This window comes from Protopterus annectens, chromosome 10.part0 (assembly GCF_019279795.1).
Source record: "Protopterus annectens isolate FY-2018-M chromosome 10.part0, PAN1.0, whole genome shotgun sequence".
Lineage (NCBI taxonomy): Eukaryota > Metazoa > Chordata > Ceratodontiformes > Protopteridae > Protopterus > Protopterus annectens.
In genome coordinates, this window is record NC_056744.1 from 152,454,835 (window position 1) to 152,477,978 (window position 23,144).

The following is a 23,144-nucleotide window of genomic DNA, read 5'->3' on the forward strand; positions in this document are numbered from 1 at the left end:
TTATTTGAGCTTAGAACAGTGAGTCTCAGAACACTAAAATTAGTTTGCAAGTTTTCAGGTATCAACATTTCATTGTATCTGGAGTGCAGAGGTTGTATGCTGACTGCATTGTGGTAACAAAGAAGAGGGATAAGGTCAGCTTTACTTTTATTTTCAACCTTTTTCTTCTACGATTGTGTGACCTTGGACTGGACTTGGCTCACAGATAGAACACACAGTGTGAAAGTAGTGGACTCCAAGTCAGACTGCCAACCAGTTGCAAGTGGAATCCCACAGGGATCAGTCCTGGGTCCTCTCCTGTTCGGCATCTACTTCTCAGAAGTCCAGGTCAACACAAAGGGACTCTGGCTGACCAAATTCACAGATGACTGCAAGCTGGGAGCCATTATTAACTCCCCAAGTGATGCAGATATCCTACAGAAAGGCCTCACTGAGACCAATGAGTCAAAACATGGCCTTAAGCTTAATGCCAAAAAATGCATCATCATCCCCTTTAACTCAGTTCCCACTAATTACCACGTCAATGGGAGCCCACTGAATACTGAGGGTGTGATAAGAGATCTGGGGATGCAGGTTGACAGTAACCTCTCCTTCGACCACCACATTGCCACTGTGGTCAGAAAGTCCTTCTATGTGGCACATCTCATTACCAAGGGTTTTGCATCCAAGAAAGAGGTTATCATCTCTCCCTACTCTTCATTCATTAGACCAATCATTGAGTATAATGCCCCATTTGGCATGTACCTCACTAAACACCTGCAACAACTGGAAAGGCCACAAAAGTACCTCACGAAGAGGAACCTAGGCATTAAACACATGTCCTACATGGACAGACTCAAAAGACTCCAGCTATTCTCTGTCTCATATTGCCTACTTAGAGACGATCTCTGCTTGACTTACAAAGCCATGTCTGACCCAGCTCTGTTAGAAATGCTACATCTAAAGAAATCCCAATCCCTCCACACCACACGGTCCAGAGACCTCAACCTCATTACCACAATCAACAGAACATTCTGGAGGGACAGGTTCCTCACCCAGAGACTGCCCATGCTCTGGAATAGACTTCCCATACATGTCAAGCAGAGCACCTTGCTGTCCCTCTTCAAGAGAAATCTTGATGAGTGGATGGGTAATAGAACTCACAACCAGGGGATCACTCCAGTGGCTCTACTTGACAGAGGCACTGGGAACTAACGTTGGGTGGCACAATGCCAGGGTACTTCTATGGGCTAGGCTTGTAAAGGCTCCAGGGCCATTAGCCTAGTACATACCTATGCACCTATGAACCTATATATTGAGGTGTGGGGCTCACCATCATAAACATTATGGTACAGAGGGAGTTTTTATTTATTTATTCTATTTTATTTTGTTTTCCGAGTTAGAATACTCATCAAACAAAGACCAATTACAGGCTCAGCCCAGGGTGCATCATAAAGTAACAAAACAATACAATACAATCTTTGACAAAACTTGTCCCCCTGCAAAAGACAATTGATTTTATATTTTGCATTACCTCAGGGATGTTACTTTGAGTTTGTGATCTCCAGAAGATTTAGATGTTTTAGTTACATTAATCATATGTTGCCCAAAAAGAGACACAGTCATATCTGACGCACCTGTAATACTGTACAGTATTTGTAAATCAAAGGGAAACTGTAATTCAAAACAGCTATAACTGCAGTAACCCAAAGGAGTTACTGAGATTGATTTGCAGGGCTGTGACTAATAAACTGTGAACCCTTGATGTACTGTAACTCAGAAACAGTTATGAGTTTTGAAACACATGGCATTGCAATGGTCAAGGTATATGTTTATCATCTACTAAACAGCACTGAATAAAAAAAATAGACTTTTGCAAGAAAAAGTTGAAAGAGATTCTGTATAGTTTGCACAGAATATAGTCCAGTAATTACAAATAAAAATACATTTTTGCAGGGTGTCCATGTATTCTTGACAAGAGGACATCAGTGCCTTACAGGAAGTTAATTATCCAGGCTGAATAAAATAAATTTTAAATTCTGCTGGTTTTGCTGTAGTATTCATTGTTTTCACTAATTATTTCACTTTGGAACCTAAAAGAGAAGAAATTGAACAAGAAATGATCAGTTTACCTACTTTTTTCTGTTACTTAGAAAATTCTTTGAAACACTGATACTTTTACTCACATAAAAGCCACAAATACAAAACTTAGGTCACTTAGTACTTTATCACTTACTTGGTTAGTTCAAGACCCATAGAACCTGGGTACGTCTCTCAAAGAGCTTACAACGCAAGACTCTGCAGGTCCATGGCCGTTGCCATGTAGAATATACACTGCATTTAAGGGATCCTGGAAGGGGCATTATCAACAGAGAGACTTGTGTCTATGTGGTGGCTTGATGTGGAGGCAGTGATGGACTACAAACTGCCATGTTAGCCAGTGATCTGACCTTTTTACTTTACTTTCTGTTTTTTTTTCGTCCTACCTTCCAGTCCTCTCTGCATCTACATACCCCTTCTGTGACTAGTGCTTCAGGCAGTCTGCATTAAATCATAAAGCATGCAAGAATTTAGAAACGCAGAGGCATATTAGAAACTAAGTCCTCTTTACATTGTAACCTGATGGTATATTCATTGTTATACCATGACCCCCCATTAATATTCCAAAACGTGCACGCTGATTGGCCAGCGTGCACATTGTAAATTGACTTATACTAATGGAAAAAGGTCCGGTCGCCCGGACTTTTTCCATTAGTATAAGTCTCTTTTAAAACACTGTCTCGCTATGTTAAAAGAGTTTAACATAGCGACACAGGTTTAAAAAAGCAACGGAGATCTTGCTTTCTCCGTTGCTTTTTTTTTAAACCTGTCTTGCTATGTTAAATGGGTTTAACATAGCGAGACAGCTTTAAAATTAGCAACGGAGATCTCCGTTGCTAATTTTAAGCTGTCTCGCTATGTTAAACCCATTTAACATAGCGAGACAGCTTTAAAATAAGCAACGGAAAGCAAGATCTCCATTGCTTTTTACTGTTTTGCTATGTTAAATGGGTTTAACATAGCGAGACAGCTTTAAAATAAGCAACGGACATCTCCGTTGCTTATTTTAAAGCTGTCTCGCTATGTTAAACCCATTTAACATAGCGAAACAGTAAAAAGCAATGGAGATCTTGCTTTCTCCGTTGCTTTTGGCCACAGCTCTGATGTACTGCGTAGGCATGCACAGTACATCAGAACTGCCGCGGATACCAGACAGCTGTGGAAGGGCAGCAAAGAGGCATTATACAATGCCATTATTTAAGAAAAGTAATTATTTCTTTTGTTAAATAATGTCATAGTATAATAGCAATAACCCACTTCTGGGTGTGGGTAATGCGGGATTTACCCACGGTTGTCTTTATTTGGTCCCTCGGGCTTCGCCCTCGGGACCAAACCACGCCAACCATGGGTAAATCCCGCATTACCCACACCCAGGCATGGGTTATTGCTATAGAAAACTTCAGGAAAATAGCATGTAAAATACTGCATTGAGTGAACAACAGAAGACAATATTGGATGAATGGAGATGTCTGCTGTTTCTGACAGATGTAAAAACTGAATAGCTGATTGTGTTTGTCTTCATATAGTTATTCATTCATTCATTGTTAACTGGTATAGAGCACATTGACCAGCTGGACTGTTTGTAGTCTCAGTCTGGCTGACTAGTAAATATAACAAGCACTAGTTAAAACAGTAGTAGTAGTACAATCTAAAAATATTATGGGCAGAACAAAATAGAAGATGTAGTGCAGGTTCACAGAACAGGAAACAAAATGATTATTATCAGGTGCAGACAGTCAATATCATTGTGTAGTTACTTTACAAGATATACAAAAGGTGTTAGATGAAGCAAGAAAAAGAAAGGGAAAAGGAAGGACTGTGGTTTGAGTAAAGTAAAAGGGAGGAGAGAGTGAGGAAGGGAATAGTCAAGTGGGGGAAATGGGGGCAAGGTGAGGAGAGTGGAGTTGGGGAGCAATTGCATGAGACATGACAGAGTGGGTGGGTACGGATTATTATATTAGTGCCACTTGGTATGGCACTGTATGATAGTAAGAGCTGTAGAGGAGATGAGAGGGTATCAGTTGTCATCATGTAATATCCTGGGATGTGAAACAGTGACAGGAAGCTTCTCTAAATACTGTTTTTGTTTGAATTTATGGAAAGTGGAATTGCATTATGGATTGGTTGATAGTAACTCCCAAATATGGTAATTTGCACAAAAGATTATGGCTATGAGCTGCTTACTGTAGTCCACAGTTTGACTCTTTCAGCCTTCATTTGCCTGCTGTGTGACTCTGAGCAAGCCACTTAACCAGACATCACTCAGGGGCACTTGAGAAACTGAGCTAATCTCTTCAACAGTCTCCTTGATCACATGTAACTGCCTATAAACTTAATAACCTGTTATTGAGAAGCTGTGATTGGTAAAGTGTTTATGAGCTGCATAAACTGACTTTTACTTAATTACATTGTACTTAATGTACCACAATCTGACCACAGGCTTTTGCAGACATGTGTGTATGTATGTATTTATTTATTTTTGTTTACCAGGAAAATCCAAGTGGAATTGATCCCATTTTCAGTGGGGGCCCAGCAAGAAAGGCTCAACAGTTATTACAGATATAAGTACAAAGAACATTGTAAAATGCATACATAAAGTAACATAGTACAACTGAGGTTGCTGAAGACTTAGCTCCCAACTGTCCACCCTAAGCCAATTGCACTAACCAGATAGTTGTGGACTGCCCCTCAAGACTACAGCAGAGTAAATACAACAGCCAGCCAGCCATGAAAAATCTTACAGACTTGAGTTTAAACTCAGTGTAAGGGGAATTTACTTGTTCATTCTGTTATAATAGTCATGCTCTGTTCTAAATGGTACCAAATTTCTGAGGTGTAGCCAGGCCATTTAATGCCTGGGGTGAGACCTTCATTTTCTTGCCACCACCACCCCCCCCCCCCCAGCTACCCGAGCAGCAAAAAAAAATGTAATGGTTGTAAACTCAGTAACCTTGAACTTCCAAGGGTTACTGTAAATCATGCCAAGGGCTGACAGCCATATTTATAATTTTGTGACTAGGTACACAAGTTCAGGTAATGTTTCCACATGAGGCCTCCTCTGATTGTCTGACTAGAATTCTACACCATCACCACTGGGAGATCCGTTTATTTTATAGTAGTTGCGTATCTGTATAAAATGGCTTCCAGTTAAATCAGAAGTTGTTTGCTTAACATATCCTAAAACAAGTGCTACATTTTTAGCTGTTCTCCTTTCCAGCATAAGCTAATTGTATATCATCCCCCACCACGTGGACACATGTAAACACCCACAACCTCTCTCTTTCTCTCTGAGTTTCTCTCTCTCTCACTCTTAGTTTTATCAGCTATGCTTCCTTGACATTATCGTCTGTATTCCAAGTTTAAATTTGAAAATCATTAAGCAATAACCACACCTGGGTGTGGGTAATGCTGGATTTACCCACGGTTGGTGTGGTTTGGTCACGAGGGTGCAGCCCGAGTGACCAAACCAAGACAACCGTGGGTAAATCCAGCATTATCCACACCCAGAAGTGGGTTACTGCTATTATACAATGACATTATTTAAGAAAAAAATAATTACTTTTCTTAAATAATGGCATTGTATGTCTCCTGGCTGTCCTTCCACGGCTCGTAGAGATCCTCTTCCTATTTCTGATGTACTGGGCATGCATATGGGACTTGTGTCCCCATGCATACCCAGTACATCAGTGCTTTAAAAAGCAAGCAATGAAGAAAAGATCTCCATTGCTCTATTTTGTTCCTTTTCCTTTTTTTAAATAAAAAAAAAAAATAGTTTGGGGCAATTTAGGGATAGGAGAGCTGCAATCCTGACTCTTCAGATATGAGAAAGACAACTTGAAGAAAATACAAGGGGAATCAAGCACATTAACATGTACCTGATTCTCCTTCTATTTCCTTTAAGCTGTCTTTCTCAGATCTGCGGAGTCGGGAGAACAATAATAATAATAAAAAAATTAAAACTTGGACAATATACAAACGTAAAAAAAGTCTGGGCAACCGGACCTTTTCCTTTGGTATATTGTCGGATTTACAATGGGCATGCTGGCCAATCAGCATGCACGTTTTGGAATATTAATGGGGGGGGTCACTGTATAATTGCTATTTTACCACAAAGCTGTCTTCCAGAGACAGCACTGTCAATGTCTGCAGTATGAGCAAATTAAAACCAAAAGCAAAAATAAAAAAAAAATTATATATATCAACCATGTAGAATGTGAAACATATTCTTCTCAGAAAAAAATGTTATGTACTTACCATAATGTTCCATGTGAGTTGTTCTTCTCGCCTTCATTATTACTGATGGGTTCGGAGCCGATCATCGGCTCTGAGTGAGCCAGTTTGCAAAGCTCGATGTCTCAAACAGCTCGAGGCCAAAGCCCTATCCCACAATGCACCACTACATTCCCCAGATCTTGTTTGCTGCCAACTAGTGTAAAATCTACCCCAGATTTCAAGGAAATCATACAGTCCACTGTGAAAGGAAACTCCTCAGGAAAACCAAAACCAAGATGGTACCTCTCAAACTTCCAGACATAGGAAGGGGGTAGGTGGGGGGGTGGTCATAATAATGAAGGTGAGAAGAACAACTCACATGGAACGTTATGGTAAGTACATAACTTCTTTATGTGAAGTTGTTCAATCTCACCTTCATTCTTACTGATGGGTAGCGTCCCCAGCACCACAATCTTGGGTGGCTCATGGGAGTACCTGTTTCAGGACAACAGACACAAATTAAGTTATGTCCCTAGAGGCCTTGTCCACTTCGTAATGAGATATAAAGGTATGTGGATTTGACCACGTGGCAGCTGCACAAATTGAATCAATAGGTAACCTGGTCAAGAAGGCTGCAGAGGTAGAAACCGCTCTTTTAGAATAAGCTTTGACTTTGTTCATCATCATCTTCTTTCGGCTTTTCCCGTTAGGGGTCGCCACAGCGGATCATCTCTTTCCATTTATTCCTATCCTCTGCATCTTGCTCTGTCACACCAACCGCCTGCATGTCCTCTCTCACCACGTCCATAAACCTTATCTTAGACCTTCCTCTTTTCCTCTTACCTGGCAGCTCCATCCTTAGCATCTTTTTCCCAATATACCCATCATCCCTCCTCAGCACATGTCCAAACCAATGCAATCTCGTCTCTCTTGCTTTGTCTCCAAACTCTCCAACATGAGCTGACCCTCTAATATACTGATTCATAATACTATCCATCCTAGTCACACCGAGTGCAAATCTTAACATCTTTAACTCTGCCACATCCAGCTCTGACTCCTGCCTTTTTGTCAATGCCACTGTCTCCAACCCATATAACATAGCTGGTCTCACTACCCTCTTGTAGACCTTCCCTTTCACTCTTACTGGTACCCGTCTGTCACAAATCACTCCTGACACTCTTCTCCACCCATTCCACCCTGCCTGTACTCTCTTCTTCACCTCTCTTCCACATTCACCATTACTCTGAACTGTTGATCCCAAGTACTTAAACTCGTCCACCTTTACCAACTCTACTCCTGCATCCTCACCATTCCTCTACCCTCCCTCTCATTTACACACATATATTCTGTCTTAGCCCTGCTGACCTTCATTCCTCTGCTCTCTAGAGCATATCTCCACCTCTCCAGAGTCTCCTCAACCTGATTCCTACTCTCACTACAGATCACAATGTCATCTGCAAACATCATAGTCCATGGGGCCTCCTGTCTGATCTCATCTGTCAACTTGTCCATCACCACTGCAAATAAGAAAGGACTCAGAGCTGATCCTTGATGTAATCCCACCTCCACCTTAAATGGATCTGTCACTCCCACTGCAGTCCTCACCACTGTCACACTATCCTCATACATATCCTGTACCACTCTTACATACTTCTCTGCCACTCCCGACTTCCTCATACAATACCACAATTCTTCTCTAGGCACCCTGTCATATGCTTTCTCCAAGTCTACAAAGACACAATGCAACTCCTTCTGACCTTCTCTGTATTTCTCCAATAACACTCTCAGAGCAAACATTGCATCTGTAGTGCTCTTTCCTGGCATGAAACCATACTGCTGATCACTTTACTTTGTTATGTAATGCAATACCCGCCTCACTGTAGATAAAGGATATATAATCAGAGAGCCATTTCGACAAGGTAGTTTTGGAGACAGGTGCACCTTTTTTAGAATCTGAGAAGGAGACAAACAGCTGATCAGCCCTTCTGTGATCTTTTGTCCTGTCCAAATAGAAGCGAAGTTGTCGATGGACGTCAAGCTTGTGAAGCATATATTCCAACTGGTTTGAATGATTGAGAAAGAAAACAGGTAATTCAATCGTTTGATTTTAGTGTGAATTCTGAATATACTTTTGATAGGAAGGATGGATTCATCCTAAGGGAAACCCTATCTTTATGAAATATTAAGTAAGGTGGCTTAATAGAAAAGGCTTGCAATTCCAAAATTCTGCGTGCTGATGTAATAGCCACCAAGAAAATGGTCTTCCAAGAAAGATACTTCAGCTCACAAGAAGAGGCAGGTTCAAAGGGTGGAAGAATAATTTTGGACAGGATTAGATATAAGTTCCAGGGAGTAGTAAGAGAGCTGTTCTGTGATTTTAAGTGCATCGTACCTTTCAAAAAAGCCTTAGCCAGCTTATGAGACATAATAACCATTTTCAGATGCACCTCAATGAAAATTAGAAATAGTGGCCAGTTGGACTCGAATGGTTGCTTCTGCAGCTCCTTCATTGCACAGTTTTGTTAGGAATTCCAAAATTTCCAAGATGGACAACAGGAAAAGGTCAATGTTATTCTGTTGTGCCCAGATGGAAAACCTTTTCCACTTACTGAGGTAAAGTTTCCTAGTTGAAGATTTGTGAGACGACAATAGGATATGCCGCGCTTCTTCTGATAAATTTTGGAACCTGGCTATTCTGGGAATTGGAGCAGCCAAGCTGTCAGTTTGATGGACTGAAGAGAAGGATGAAGAGCTCCTGATGAGTGGGTCAACAGATCTGGCACTGGGTCCAGGATCCAAGACTCCTCTAGCAGATGAGGCTTCAGGAAAGGGAACCAAATTTGACGAGGCCAGTATGGGGCAATTAAGATGTGTCCTGCCCAGAAAAATGGCTTTCTGCAATACTTTGGGGTTCAGTGGAAAGGGAGGAAAGGCATATAGGAGTCCCGGAGGCCAATCATGGATGAGTGCGTCCCTCGGGGTTTGACCCTGTTGAAGGATTAGGGCAAAGTAGTTGCTGCATATGGTGTTTGTGGGGGTGGAAAAACGTCGCAGCAAGGCTTTCCCCATCTGCGGAAAATCATTTCTGCTATTTCATTCTTGAGAGATCACTCGTGAGGTAGCAGAATAGCTCTGCTGAGTTTGTCCCCTATTATGTTGGATTTCCCCGGAATGTGCATTGCTATCAGAAAACGCTGGGTGGACTCTGCCCATTTCCATAATCTTAGAGCCTCTCAACACAGGGGTTAAGATTTGGTTCCTCCTTGTTTGTTTATGTACCAGACTACAGACATGTTGTCTGACTGGATTGCAATCATACCTAGGGGAAGAGAGTCTTGAAAGGCCTGCAACGCTAACAGAACCGCTCTCATCTTCAGGACGTTTATGCGCAAATGAGCCTCATGAGCCTGCCAAGTCCCTTTGGCTGTCCGTCCCTGATAATGACCCCCCCCACCCGATCAGGGAGGTGTCTGTGGTTACTGTTGCAACTGGAGTGGAGAGAACAAATGGATGGCCCATAGTCACCATCTCAGACTTTAGCCACCACCGAAGGTCATCCTTGCAAGAGTTGGCAATCAGAACTGGGTGATTCATGGGTAAGTCCTGAAATGTCCACTGTGTGAATAGCAGCCACTGAAGAATGTGCATGTGAAATCTCGCAAGGGGTATTCCAATAATCACTGCTGCCATAGTGCTGAGCAGTTTGAGAATCTGTGAAGCTGGTGCTTTTTGTCTTGACAGGAGATCCACAATTTGTTGTTGAAGGATAATCATTCTTTCGGGAGGGAGCTTCTGGGACATGTTGACCATGTCTAAGTCTGCTCCTATAATGACTGAACACTGCATTGGCAATAAAGCAGACTTTTCTGAATTTATCGTAATAACCAGCTGTAAGTGCAGATCTATGGTAGCGTCCCTTGCCCAAATAAGCTGATGCCTGGTGGGGGCGGTAAGGAGCCAGTCACCCAAGTAAGGAAACACCTGGATTCCTGAATGTCTCAAGTGAGCCATGACCACTGCCATACATTTGGTGAACATTCTGGGGGCTGTAGTGAGACCAAAGAGCATGGCCCGAAACTGGAAGTGACTGGCTCCCAGCCGGAAGCGTAGATGATCCCTGGATGGCCTGATCATTTTGATATGGGAGTATGCTTCCTGGAGATCTATAGAGCGCATCCAAATGTCCTTCCCTAAGAACGGGAGAATGGACTGAAGCGTGACCATGCAGAACTTCATCTTTGCCACATATTTGTTGAGTCTACCGAGGTCCAGAATAAGTCTCCAGTCCCCTATGTTCTTTAGTACCAAAAAGAAACTTGAGTAAGTTCCAGATACTTGCTGGTCTGCTGGGACTGGCTAGATGACTCTTTTTTTGCAATAGTTTCTGGACCTCTATGGATGCCACATCCCATAGACTGGGTGGAACATCTGGGATTCCTTTTGTTGGTCTGGACTGTGAATGAAGGGGGATGGAATATCATCTGGGTATAGCATTTTGTACCCATCGGTCTTCTGAAATATTTAGCCAGGCACCTAGGTACAAAGACAAACGTCCCCTGACTGCCTCCAGAGAAGGACAGTCAGGCTTCCTTTCAGGAGTGCTGATAGGGTTTCCCAAGGAACTGATCCCTGTCACCCTGGTTCTGAGGACCCCCACTGCCGTGTGGGCATTGTCTTCCACCATTGCCTCCCCCTCTGCCCCTGGAGGAGGCTTCACCTTGTGAGTTTGGAAAGACTCCTTGGGTCTTACAGAACCACATTTTCCCACCCCATTGACCTTTGGGATAAGGTCTAGTAGGGGTAGAAAAACAGACTCCCACGGCAGATAGTCTTACTGTCTTGCTCACATCTAGTGAGGGTCTCTTTAACTTTTGGTCCAAATAAGGAGGAACCATTGAAGGGGCATTCACAAACGATGACTTAAAAGGTTCTGCAAAAGAACATAAGCGCATCCAGGAATGTCTTCGCAAAGCAATTCCTGTACCCACAGCCCTACTCATTCCATCAGCTGCGTAAGGCAAGAGGCACATGGAAGAATTTACGATGGAGTTGAGGGTAGCAAGCTGAGACATCACCTTGTCCGCCACAGAGTTGGCTACTGCACCCTGGAGAGTATCTCCAAGCTCCTTGAGGAAATCTCTATGAAGTCTTGTGAAGTGGGTTAGGTAGTTCAATGACCGAAGGGCAAAGGTCGTAGAACTGAACATGCACTTCCTGTATCTGTCCATTATCCTAGACTCTCTATTAGGAGGATGGACAGATGGAGAAGTCTCCGATATCTCTTTTTTAGTGGCTGCTGCCACCACCATGGCATCAACAGGTATGGGTTTGGATAAGAAGGACTTATCCTGGGGTGCTGAAATGTACTTGTTGGGCCTTCTAGGAACAGGCTCCATAGAATCTGGTGACACCCACACCCTTCGAGACAAAAGATCCATCAACTCATCGAAGGGCGGAGACACCCAAGAGATGGTGGGTTGGGACACGAAAGCCTTCAGGAGCACCGATTCATCCTCGGTAGGGTTTAGGGGCTCCCAGTCTCCCCTTTGCTTTAGGATCTCAAGGATATCCCTGAAGGAAATATCCCAGAGAGGGACCTTGGGGAACCTTCCAATTCCTCCAAATCGGTGTCTGACATGATGGATTCCTGAGGGGAATCTAGATGTCTCCTGTTACATAACCTCTTCTGAGGAACCTCCTCAGTGGGAATCTCTGGGGAGGTCTTGGAAGAGCAGGGTTCCTCCAAGAGGGCATCCTGAGGCTCTGGGTCCCTACGCTTACAGTAAACCTGTGGTAGCGGAGAAGAAGCAGGTGCCTTGCGGGAGGAGGTGGCCATATCAGAGGTTGTGAAAGTCCGGGGGGACAAAGACCTCCTCATGGCATCGAAAACCCCATGACTCTGATGCGAGGAAGCATCCGGGTCCGAAGACACTGAAGACTCATCCTGCATCAGAACCGCTGGCTTTGAGCCCGAGGTAGGAGCCAAACCTATCTGTGCCAAAGCCCCAAGAGGAAGAGTCAGAACCAACGTATTGGTTCGACTCCCCCACCCTGGAACCAACAGCAGAGGATATCAGGGTGGTCGGTACCGACAAGTCAGAAGTGAGTGTTGATACCGACGGTTCCACCAATGACTGAATAGCCTCCTCTGTCTCCGATGTCTCGATTCGAGTCAGAGGAGGAGCAGCAACAACAGGAGAGGACATTGTTGGTTTCGAAGCTGCTAGAGTCGAAGCTGACAGAATTTTAGCAACCGCCGGATCCTGTAAGATTCTCTGCACCACTCGGTTCACGTCTGAAAGTCTGGAAGCCCAAGAGGAGACCATAGATGAAGTTGGTGAACCCAGAATCTGGTACCTCAAGATAGGAGATAGGTAGTTTCCAATACTGGGGACCGGTTCCTACCAGCAACCTGAATGGTCAGTTCCGATGACACTGGAGCAGAGACCGTAGCCTTTTTAGAAGCTTTCGGAACTGAAGTGCCCTTCAGAGCCAAACTAGATGAAGAGGCTGGAGAAGAAGGTTTTGGTTGACTTGGAGCAGAATCCAAGTCTGATTGAAAAGCAGACTTAATCAAACCCCGCTCCACTAGCTTACGCTTCCTTTCAGCTAACACTCTAGAGCTGAACCCATGACAAATGGAACAAACTTCCTGTAAATGTACATCATCCAAGCAGTAGACACATGTAGAATGGCCATCAGTAATCAACATTTTCTGACTACATTTAGGGCATCTCTTGAACACTGATTTAGCCTTTTCAGACATTGTAAAACAGCCAAGTACAACAAGTCTAAAGAAAAACAGAGCCTAACCGGCTAAAAGTATACAAAGGCAGCTGCTATGAAACTCCTAATACTGTATTAGAAAAAAGCCTAACAGGCTAAGGAAAACAAAAAACAGCCAAGAGCCTAACTGGCTAACAAACAGAAAATTTCAGAAAATTGCAAAAGCCTAACTCGGCTTGGGATAGAGCAATAAAGCCAAACGGCTAACTTTGTATAAACAGGGCCAAGCTCAAAAACTAGAGAGAAAGAGAACTATCAAAACAAGGATATAAATATGAGAAATGGATGACCCGTACTGAGCACAATACTGTAAAGACCTAACTATCCAATAAAAGTGGAAATTATAAGGAAATTTTTGTAAGAAAATTGTAAACTTATCTCTCCAATGACCAAGAGCTGTAGATAACACACGATCAGTTGCAGCAGCAAACTAGATCTGGGGAATGTAGTGGTGCTTTGTGGGATAGGGCTTTGGCCTTGAGCTGTTTGAGATCTTGAGCTTTACAAATTGGCTCTTGGAGCTGACGATCGGCTCCAAACCCATCAGTAAGAATGAAGGTGAGATTGAGCAACTTCACATCAGTATTTAAAGCAGCCAGACAAAAATCACTGTAGTACATAGTTATAAATGTGTCTTTGAAGAGGGACCTTAAAATGGGTACAGCTTAGCTGAATTAGGAGACTCGTCGGTATTGAGTAGCCGAGCGGGTTCATATGAAGTCATTGTGTGTACCTGACAGTCTGAAAGCCAACATGTGCAAACTGGTACAATATTCTAGTGAATACCAATGATTTGATAGAGAATGGATGTTTGTGGGCTTCATCTAAAAAGGGAAAAAATGTGACTTTAAAAAAAGTGTGGCAGAATATTGCTCATGTATCAAGAGTTGCTTAAGATACTAATTTATTCCTGTCCTTTGAAATTATGAAAATGTTTTAAAGGAAGGACATGGAGAGAAAAAAAACAGAGAAAGAAAAGTAGAGTGAGTTTATTTTGTGAATCATTCAACAACAAAAACTGCAATAAGCTTGTTAATGATAGCTGTCAGAACTGATATGAGAGAGAGATGACAGTCATTCATAAGCCAGACAGAACACAGAATGCAAGGGAGAACTTTACATTTCATAGACTGTTTCGGACTAACAGACTTGTTGTAGGTATTGGTACCATAGTATATTTTGTCATAGACAAATATGAGAAAACCATAAAGAGCAGACAATAACTGCTGCCAATACACTAAGGCATAAAGATGGAATGCAGTATTATGAAAGCACACCTAGGAGAGATTCTCATTTGCACACATTATATTCATTACATTGCATTCACTTTGGCCACATTAACCAGTGCACAGTCATAATCAAACTGTACATTACAAAATAACATTGCCTTTGGAATATAAAGTACAATATCAGTCATTGCACTTCAGCAGATCAAAACTCAGTAAAAAAAGGTGATCAGATTTCTGGAAAATGAATACATCAACTCAAAAACAAAACTGCAGGGTAGTATAATCAAAAGCAATAAAACCAGTCATGCCTTTTTGTTGCCAAGCTCATTTGCCACATTAACTGCAGACCTTTGCAGAATCTGTAAAGAAAAAGAACTTTGCAACGTAACATCAGTGACTTGTGTAGACTATAAACATCATCGATTTACCACTACTGCCCCTACCACCACAAAGGCCACGCCTATGAAGAACTTACTAAACTATATGGAAGACCAGGCAAAAGGTGAGCTATGTAAATGAAGTTTACTGCAAATAATATCAGCATTGGGTGTACTAATTTTGATTACAAAAAGTGTCCGCAGCTCATTTTTGTGGTTTAGTGCTCCATCAGTAGAGAGAATGTGGTACTTTTCCGTTAACAGGGCAGCAGTCATAATTAGAATTGTGTATTACTTTTACTTCATAAAATGCTCTTTCTGTTGTACTCATTTCTGGAAATTAAAAGTAATATTTTTAAAAGTGTGTCTGATTATGTCTACATTTGTTATGGATTGTGGGCATGACAGGCTGATAGCAAGGGGAGTGCGGAGTGGGGGGTACTATATGCTACATTGCTAAGAGTCCCTTGATCGCAGGTATCCTGACAACCATGTAAAGTTGTGCAAAACCTTCAATTTAGCCACTGACTGTGCTTCTGCTGACATGACAGTACCTACTGTTGATCCGACAAGTAAAAGCTAGGTACCCCATTTTTTTGGAATTTGGGTAAGTCTTTGGGATTTATGATATCATGATGGGAATGGACCCCATTCGTAAGTCAAAGTACGATTAAAGTTCATGCAGTCCCATGAAATTAGTATTGTTACAATCTTTGATGCATAACAAAGGCGATTGAAGTGTAGATGAGGAGAAATGAGAGCAAAACTCACCCCTTAGCCATCTTCTTTGCGAGTTTAGATGAAATGGCAGGCGGGAGGTCAAGGCAAAATTGGTCTGCTAACTACTGTGGTTTTAATGAGGTACATCCTTGGAGGAATTTCTTTCCACAAGTGTGTTCCATGGCTAAAGGCAGGTTTTATGTAAGAAACTACCAACTGCTTAAGTAATTATTAATGAAGTGATTTGTTATATCGATAATTATCTGCTTGATGGTCAAGCCAAATACCAAGAAACTATAAAGTACTCAACCCAGGAATGACCCTACTAATAATGAAGATGGTTTGGATTATTGCACGATTACAGTTAAGACCCTGTCCAGGATGTCATTTCAGTGGGTCCTTTTTTTTTTTTTTTTTTATTATTAATGCGCTAATATAAGTATGTTGAAAATTGTTCTAAAAGTGAACATTGGATTTTTAGTTAAAATTACTAGGTTATTGACGCCGTGACAGTACAACAGTTTATGTTTGGTGATGATTGTTGCCAGAAAAGTACCGAGAATGCTTGCAGTTCTGCTCCAAACGTCACTGCAGAGGTGATAAAATACAATTTACCAGGTGAATGCCACAGATGAAAATAAGAGTACACCTGCCACTGCAACAGCCTATCACTTTCAAAATCTACCACAAACAATTAATTAATTCCAAGAATCCGCCATTCACTTAAAACGACTCCAAAGGTCAATGACATGAACCTTGATGTTGTACACCAACCCTGCTGGAAATGAGGCATTAAAGGCATTAGGTTCTGTAATCCACAACAAACTGTGTCTTTGAAGTTTAAGACAGCATACTATCTACACTTTCAATAGTGACAAACCAAATGGGCAGAAAGGGATGGCAAAGAAATGGAACCGAAGAAGCAAACACCAAGCTTTCTACTTTTTTAGACAACGGATAAGACCTTTACTTAGAGCAGGTGGTCATGGACCTTCAAATCCTAGCTACAGTAACAGGCTCCCATTTGGTCCCAATGGTCCAGTAAAAAGAAAAAAAAGAGAATTATGAATAAAATAAGAAATATTGACTGACTTGATGCACTGCTATAATAAAAGATTAATGCCACCAAGTAACTAGTAGCTAACCAATTACACAATCAATCTCTGGAAATAAAATTTAAAAAAGCTAGCGATTAAAGAACAATTAAACAGTTCAGTTACTTCGCTCACTGTGGTTGCCAAAGATAAAGCCCAATAACTAATTTCTCTGCCTGCCTCTGCTGCCCTGTCACCCAATCAGAAGCCTTTGGGGCAGTGCCGAAAGTTCATCCGTTAAAAATGTAGGAATGGGTAAATGTCCACATAAGATGATGTCTAAAGGAGAAAAAAGTAATCAGGAGTCCAGGATGGAAGAAAGCATGACATTTTACCTTAGTAAAGGTAACAAAAATACAATACAATAAAATTACTTCATTTATTTTGTGCGAATTATACCTTTTTAAGCTACTGCCAGGGGCAGCTGCCCCCTTCTCTACACACTTTCTACACTACTGCAAAGTTTCATGTCTCTTCTGTGCTTGCACAGTACTTAGTGGTAAGCTTTTTTCTGGCTGTTTTTCAGAACTAGAATCAAAAATAGTCTCCACTTCCCTCTGCACCTTAACTTTTTCAACCCCTCTGTAATTAATGAGCTATACCCTATTCTAGCTGGCACTTTCTTAATTGGTCATTCCAGCTACTGCATTTATTAATCTCCCTATTTACCTGTATAGGCAGTTCTGTATCAGTTTGCTTTTTTCCCTTTTCATGCCCTGAAGTTTTGTTGACAGCTGCTTTTTACATTACTATTGTGTCATTTCTACAGTTATTGTTTTTAGTCTACTACCTTTAAAACTATGTTGTCTTAGATTTACTTTTGCATTTACACTATTACGTACCTTTAGTCACTTGTGTGTAAACTCTAGCGGTGTCATTTCCATTGATTGTTTTTGGCAATGCACTGTCTCTAAGGGGCTGGAACCCATTCTATTTGCCCTTGCCTAGATCAGGCTCACTGCACTCCCCTACCCTATTCCCAAGCACCACCACTACAACCACATTTATACATGTATCCAGTCGGACTATCCTGGTAAACAAATGTAAAATTATATATATATATATATATATATATATATATATATATATATATATATATATATATATATATATACTCATAACATGTAGTGGAGTCACACCCAGCATCATACCTCTCCACCTCTTAGTGCAATAATTGGGGGTACAATGGGCCAAGACTAGGGACATAATGTACATACTGCAATTATAAATGTAGAATGTTGCTACTGTAAAAGGATTTGTGTCAGTATACATCTTCGGAAGGATGTGAATTCCGAAACTGAAATGTATGTCATCATTTACTGTTAGAAATCCTCACATCATCACAGTGATTTACGACAGAAATGAAAATAATGATTCTGTGGAACAGACCAGAAATATGAGTAATAAACCTGGACAGTCTGAAACAATCTGGCCAGTCGAGAGGTATGCTCAGAATCCCTTAGTGCACCAAATCTGGACCAGGCCTGACAAAGGGGGGGGGGGGGTAAAGCCATGGAACTGGCAACATTTATTTATTTATTTATTTAATTTATTTATTCCAGTTTGATGACCGGGGAGGTCCACTGGGCTTGGGGAGCCCATTTTCAGTGGAGGCCCGGGGAGAAAAGCTCCAACAATACATAGTTACATGAATAATTACTAAGAAACTTGGCATTACTGACAAATAAACAGGTATCATTCATAAAGAAACAAAGAATTACAATTTTGTTTCAGTGTAAAAGACAGGCAAATGGCCTTGAGGCTAGATTTTACAGTATAGTTATTTATACATAATACAAATGAGCAAGGTTAGCTAGGTGAGAGGTTAGCCAGGAGTAAAAGTGGAGGAGACCTTGAGAGGTATAGGGTGAAGAGTACAGTTGCATTTCCTGTTTGAGTAAAGGTGAGAATGAAGAAGAGTTTTAAAGTTTTTGAGGTTATTGCAAGTCCTAAGAGTGGAGGGAAGAGCATTCCATTTTTTGGCTAAGGTGAAGGAGTAGATAAGGTGACACAGTTGATGCAGTAACACTGTCCTGTCTGTTGTAACATATATTGACTGGAATAGCTCGAGTCCAAAACCAAATTACTCCCTACTAGTTACTGACATAAATCTTCACATCATCCCACTGATGTGTCAGAAATACACAATACATATGGGAGCCAGGCAACAGTACATCTGATAAATATCCGGCCATAACATCACACTAGGGAAAATACACTGAGCTGCTAGGCATGTCACCAAGCACTGTCTAAACTACAGGCAGACTGACACAACACTAACCCAAATTTTCTATGGGGGAATACACATGTAATTGCAAATATATCTGGCACTACAGGGATTTAACAGCACTGACAAACAGACACCACTGTGAAAGTGCATACCCATAACCAATCTCACCACATTCAAAGTGACATACTGGTAAGCCACATGAACAGTTGAGTATATAAACTGTGTGAAACAAAATCATCAGCATGTTTGCCACTCACACACTACCCCTACATATACTGGCCCAATTCACAGTGTAGTCTGATGCCTGACTGTTTTATGGGACATGTGTCAGTCTGCCCCCACAAACATATACAGCTGATAGAGCACCAGAAACTGGAGCAGCATGCAAAATCAGATAGAAAAGGACCCATAACACTTACATCTAACCCCTCCCTACACAGGCTAAATAACACATTCACAATACATTGCTATGCAGTCCTGACAGTCTGTCAACAATTGCCAGAAATACAAAGTCCTCTCAACTGTATAGAGCCCCACAGAATGTCCAGGCTTTGTATATTTATATATATATATATATATATATATATATATATATATATATATATATATATATCTATATAAGGCCTCCTACACATAACATGTCTGGCAGTCTGATACATCACTGGGATGATATTAGGAATGAAGTCACTATATAATAATATATTATGCCGATCTAGCTTTCACTGCATGACATCTGGACAAAGTCTAACATATTTGGGAGGCAGAGGCCCAAACATGGGGCATTATTGACATAGTGCTGTTATACACTGAGAAAGTTGCTGGTGTAACAGGGTTGATGTAATATATCTGCTCTGAGGGATATGAAGTCACAAACACACATGGATGTTACCATTTACTGACTGAAACCCTCAGAGTATGCTACTGAATTTCCAAGGTCAAAAATGTGTGAGTAACACACCAAACTCTGGCCAGTCTGTGGATAGCCCTACAGTTGAGAGTTATGTCAACCACATAATACTATCAGACTTAAATTTACACAGAGTAGCCATATCCACACAATCCTGTCAAGCTAGCATTACTTCAACTGTATAACAGCAATACTTACATTCTGTCCCTATGTCTGGAACATTCTCCCCCAGTTTGTTGGGCTGCCTCCACAGTGTTTGTTGTAAGAGGTATTTCCAACTACCCTCTGTGATGCTGTTTGTCACACATTTCCATGAAGTCCTCCTCACAGGCAAGGAAATGGGGCAATGCCCACATGAAGTACTCAGTTATAGGAGTTTCCATGTTATTGGGTATGGGAATGATACCACAGCTGTTCTACATACAATTAGCAATAGGGGGATTACAACTGGTGCACAGGCCATCAGCTGCTCATGAGCATTACCTACAAAAGGCAAGCTGCAGCCTATACAAAATAGATGTATATCCTATATCTGTCTCAGAGAGAGAGAGAGAGAGAGAAACAAACAGACAGACAGACAGGCACACACACTGAAACTGATGTATTATACCAACTGAATTGGAAACAAAACACAGGTATATCAAACAATTAAGCATGTAATGGAATGTAGTGGGGTATGTAAACTTGGAAAATAGGAAGTTCAAACAATATTATGTCTCAACAACACATGCTGCACTGATATATTGCTGAGCAGAACCTATGGCCATAGCATCTGTGTCTGTCTGCAGTGACACAGAACACAGCTCAGGGCCCTGAGTCACCACAGGAAAGGATTGCTCACATATGATCACTACTGGAGTGTGTCTTTCACAATACTGACTGTGACACTGCTAGGCCAGCAACTGTGATGCTGCAGATATCCATATGTTAATTGTGAATACAAATATGATATACAGTTCAGTTTATACAGTGTTCCATTGATAACCTTTGTATTTCTGAAGAGGTTCGACTGTTAAATAACTTTAAAATTAACTTGACAATGAACGAAAGTGCTTAAATACAAGTGTTTCATTTTATTTCAACTTTATTTCAAGTTTCTTACACTGTTGTCTTGGTGGACGTTTTTTACTGCTGGATTAAAATATTTCAGCTACTGGATTAAAAGATTTCAAAGCTACTACATGAAGTGAAGTGATTTTCTTTCATATCCAAAATGTTTTATGGATTTATAAGTGTTTGGACAACTTTTTGATAGTTTACAGTTCTTTTAAATATGATATACATGTTTGTCTCAGACATGTGACGGACCTATACAGGGTATTTGCATACTGAAATACTGTGTGTGTTGAACTGCATGTGATATACTGAGCTCAAAGCATTCAACTGTCCAGTGTTATGCACACTAACCATATGTGTGCCTCATATTTGTAGTTATGTCATCAAGAGTTGTGTTATGTCTGACAAATAATTGTAAACCTGTGAACACTGACATTACAACATCACATTCTCTTTCTTTTGGCTGTAACAGTTAGTGGTCACCACAGCAAATCATCTGTCTCCATGTCTTCCAGTCCTCTGCATCTTGATCTGTCACACCAACCATCTGCATGTCCGCTATCACCCCATACATACACCTTATCTCAGGCCTTCCTCTTTTCCTCATACCTGGCAGCCTCATCCTTTCCCAAATATAATCAGCATACCTCTTCATCACATGTCCAAACCAACATAATCCTGCCACTCTCTGGCTTTGTTCCCAAGCTGTCCAACCTTGGCTGACCCCCTAACATACATATTCCTAATCCTGTCCACCCTCGTCACACCCAGTGCAAATCTTAACATCAATAACTCTGCTACATCCAGCTCTGACTTGTGCCTTTTTTTCAATGCCAATGTCTCCAATCCATATACCATAGCTGGTCTCACTACCCTCTTGTAGACCTTCCCTATCACTCTTAATGGTACTTGTCTATCACAAATCACTCCTGACACTCTTCTCCACCACCCACATCCTGCCTGTACTCTCGTCTTCACCTCTCCCCCACACTCGCCATTACTCTGAACTGTTTTTCCCAAGTATTTATACCTATCCACATTTGCAAACTGTACTCCCTGCATCCTCACCATTCTTCTAACCTCCCTCCCATTCACACACATATATTTTGTCTTAGTCCTGCTGAGGAGCGTCAAGGTAAGGCCAAAGTGCACATCAATGTAATGAGGTAGCATTTAAACTGTCTTCTATACAGTCTCTAGATGCATATGTCAGTGCAAAATGGATTAGTGGGTGGGGTTTAGTAATGCACACAAGTGCACATCTATGGTGAAGGACAGAAAATTGTGTAATATTATAGTGTGTACTGTACCTGTACAGAAATGTAGCATTCATCTTGTACCAATGCCTAATGTGAATATGCTGGCAATAACTCTCCCTCACAACTACATAGGTCCCTCTGGTCTGCACATGGGATAGCAGTCTGAAGCCGGTAAGTATGGGATTTTCCTGTTGTGGCTCACCAGTACCCCAGGCATGCTAAAGTTAATGCATTTGGCAATATCTGCATGCTCACTTGTGGTGGTGTTTACTGCATTACATCACGGTGGTCATCACAGGGGCCTATTTGTAGGAGATCTCACACATCTGTAGCATACCTCACAATCTGTCATTGCAGGACATCTGGACAAAGACTGACAAAATGGGGGGACAAAGGCCCATAACTAGGGTCATATTGTATAAATTAGTGGTATACAGTGCATATAAATGGTGTACACACCTGTTAGAATGCCAGGTATTTGTGATATACAAAAATGAGAGCACAACAGACAATTTCAAAATACTGCCAGCCAACCTTTCATGTGACTTATAACTTGTACAATTAAATTGTAAATTAAACAAATCTGTTAGGGGAACAATAATGACACATAATTGTACAACAACCTAGATGCATATATGTTTACAGGCTGAAACATCTACTGTGTTGAGGCAGCTTTCGATATAACTACAGCACTACCACACCTGCCATCAGTTACAGAGACCCTTTGATTAACAGCAAATAACAGTCAGCTATCCTACCAGGATTATCCTAACATATACCCAGTTGCCTGCTACAGCAACAGCCATGGTTCGCATGGAGCTGGCGAAGCCGCTAAGGGACCAAATGTTTGAGATGTATCAGCCTGGAGAAGGATACCAAAACATTTCCACAGCATTGCACATACCATGGAACACAGTGCAGACAGTCATCAAAAGGTGGTGAAAATATGGGGCTACAGTGACATTGTGAAGGAGTGGACATCCCACCAAATTCTAAGAGAATACATGATCAAAATTGTTCAGGGAGGCTGCCAGGAGCCCTACAGCAATAGTGAAGGAGTAGAAGGAATCTCTGGCAAGTACTACATATCACAACAATCTTCCATGGTTTCCATATGTCTTGCCTATAGGGTAAGGTTGGAAGATGGCAGCAGTTCCTCACACCAAACAATATCCAGGTCTGGAGAAGGTCTGAA

General features: G+C 41.5%; 1 protein-coding gene across 1 annotated transcript in view; it reads right to left on the reverse strand.

Annotated features, from left to right (window-relative positions):
* Window positions 1-1,339: 1,339 nt before the first annotated feature.
* Window positions 1,340-23,144, reverse strand: part of LOC122813016 (actin-related protein 2/3 complex subunit 1A-B-like) — a 494,459-nt gene continuing 472,654 nt past the window's right edge. Inside the window, exon 10 of the mRNA XM_044085122.1 lies at window positions 1,340-2,072. Coding sequence (XP_043941057.1) covers window positions 2,061-2,072 — 12 coding nt within the window. The 3' untranslated portion in view covers window positions 1,340-2,060. The remainder of the gene's footprint in view (window positions 2,073-23,144) is intronic.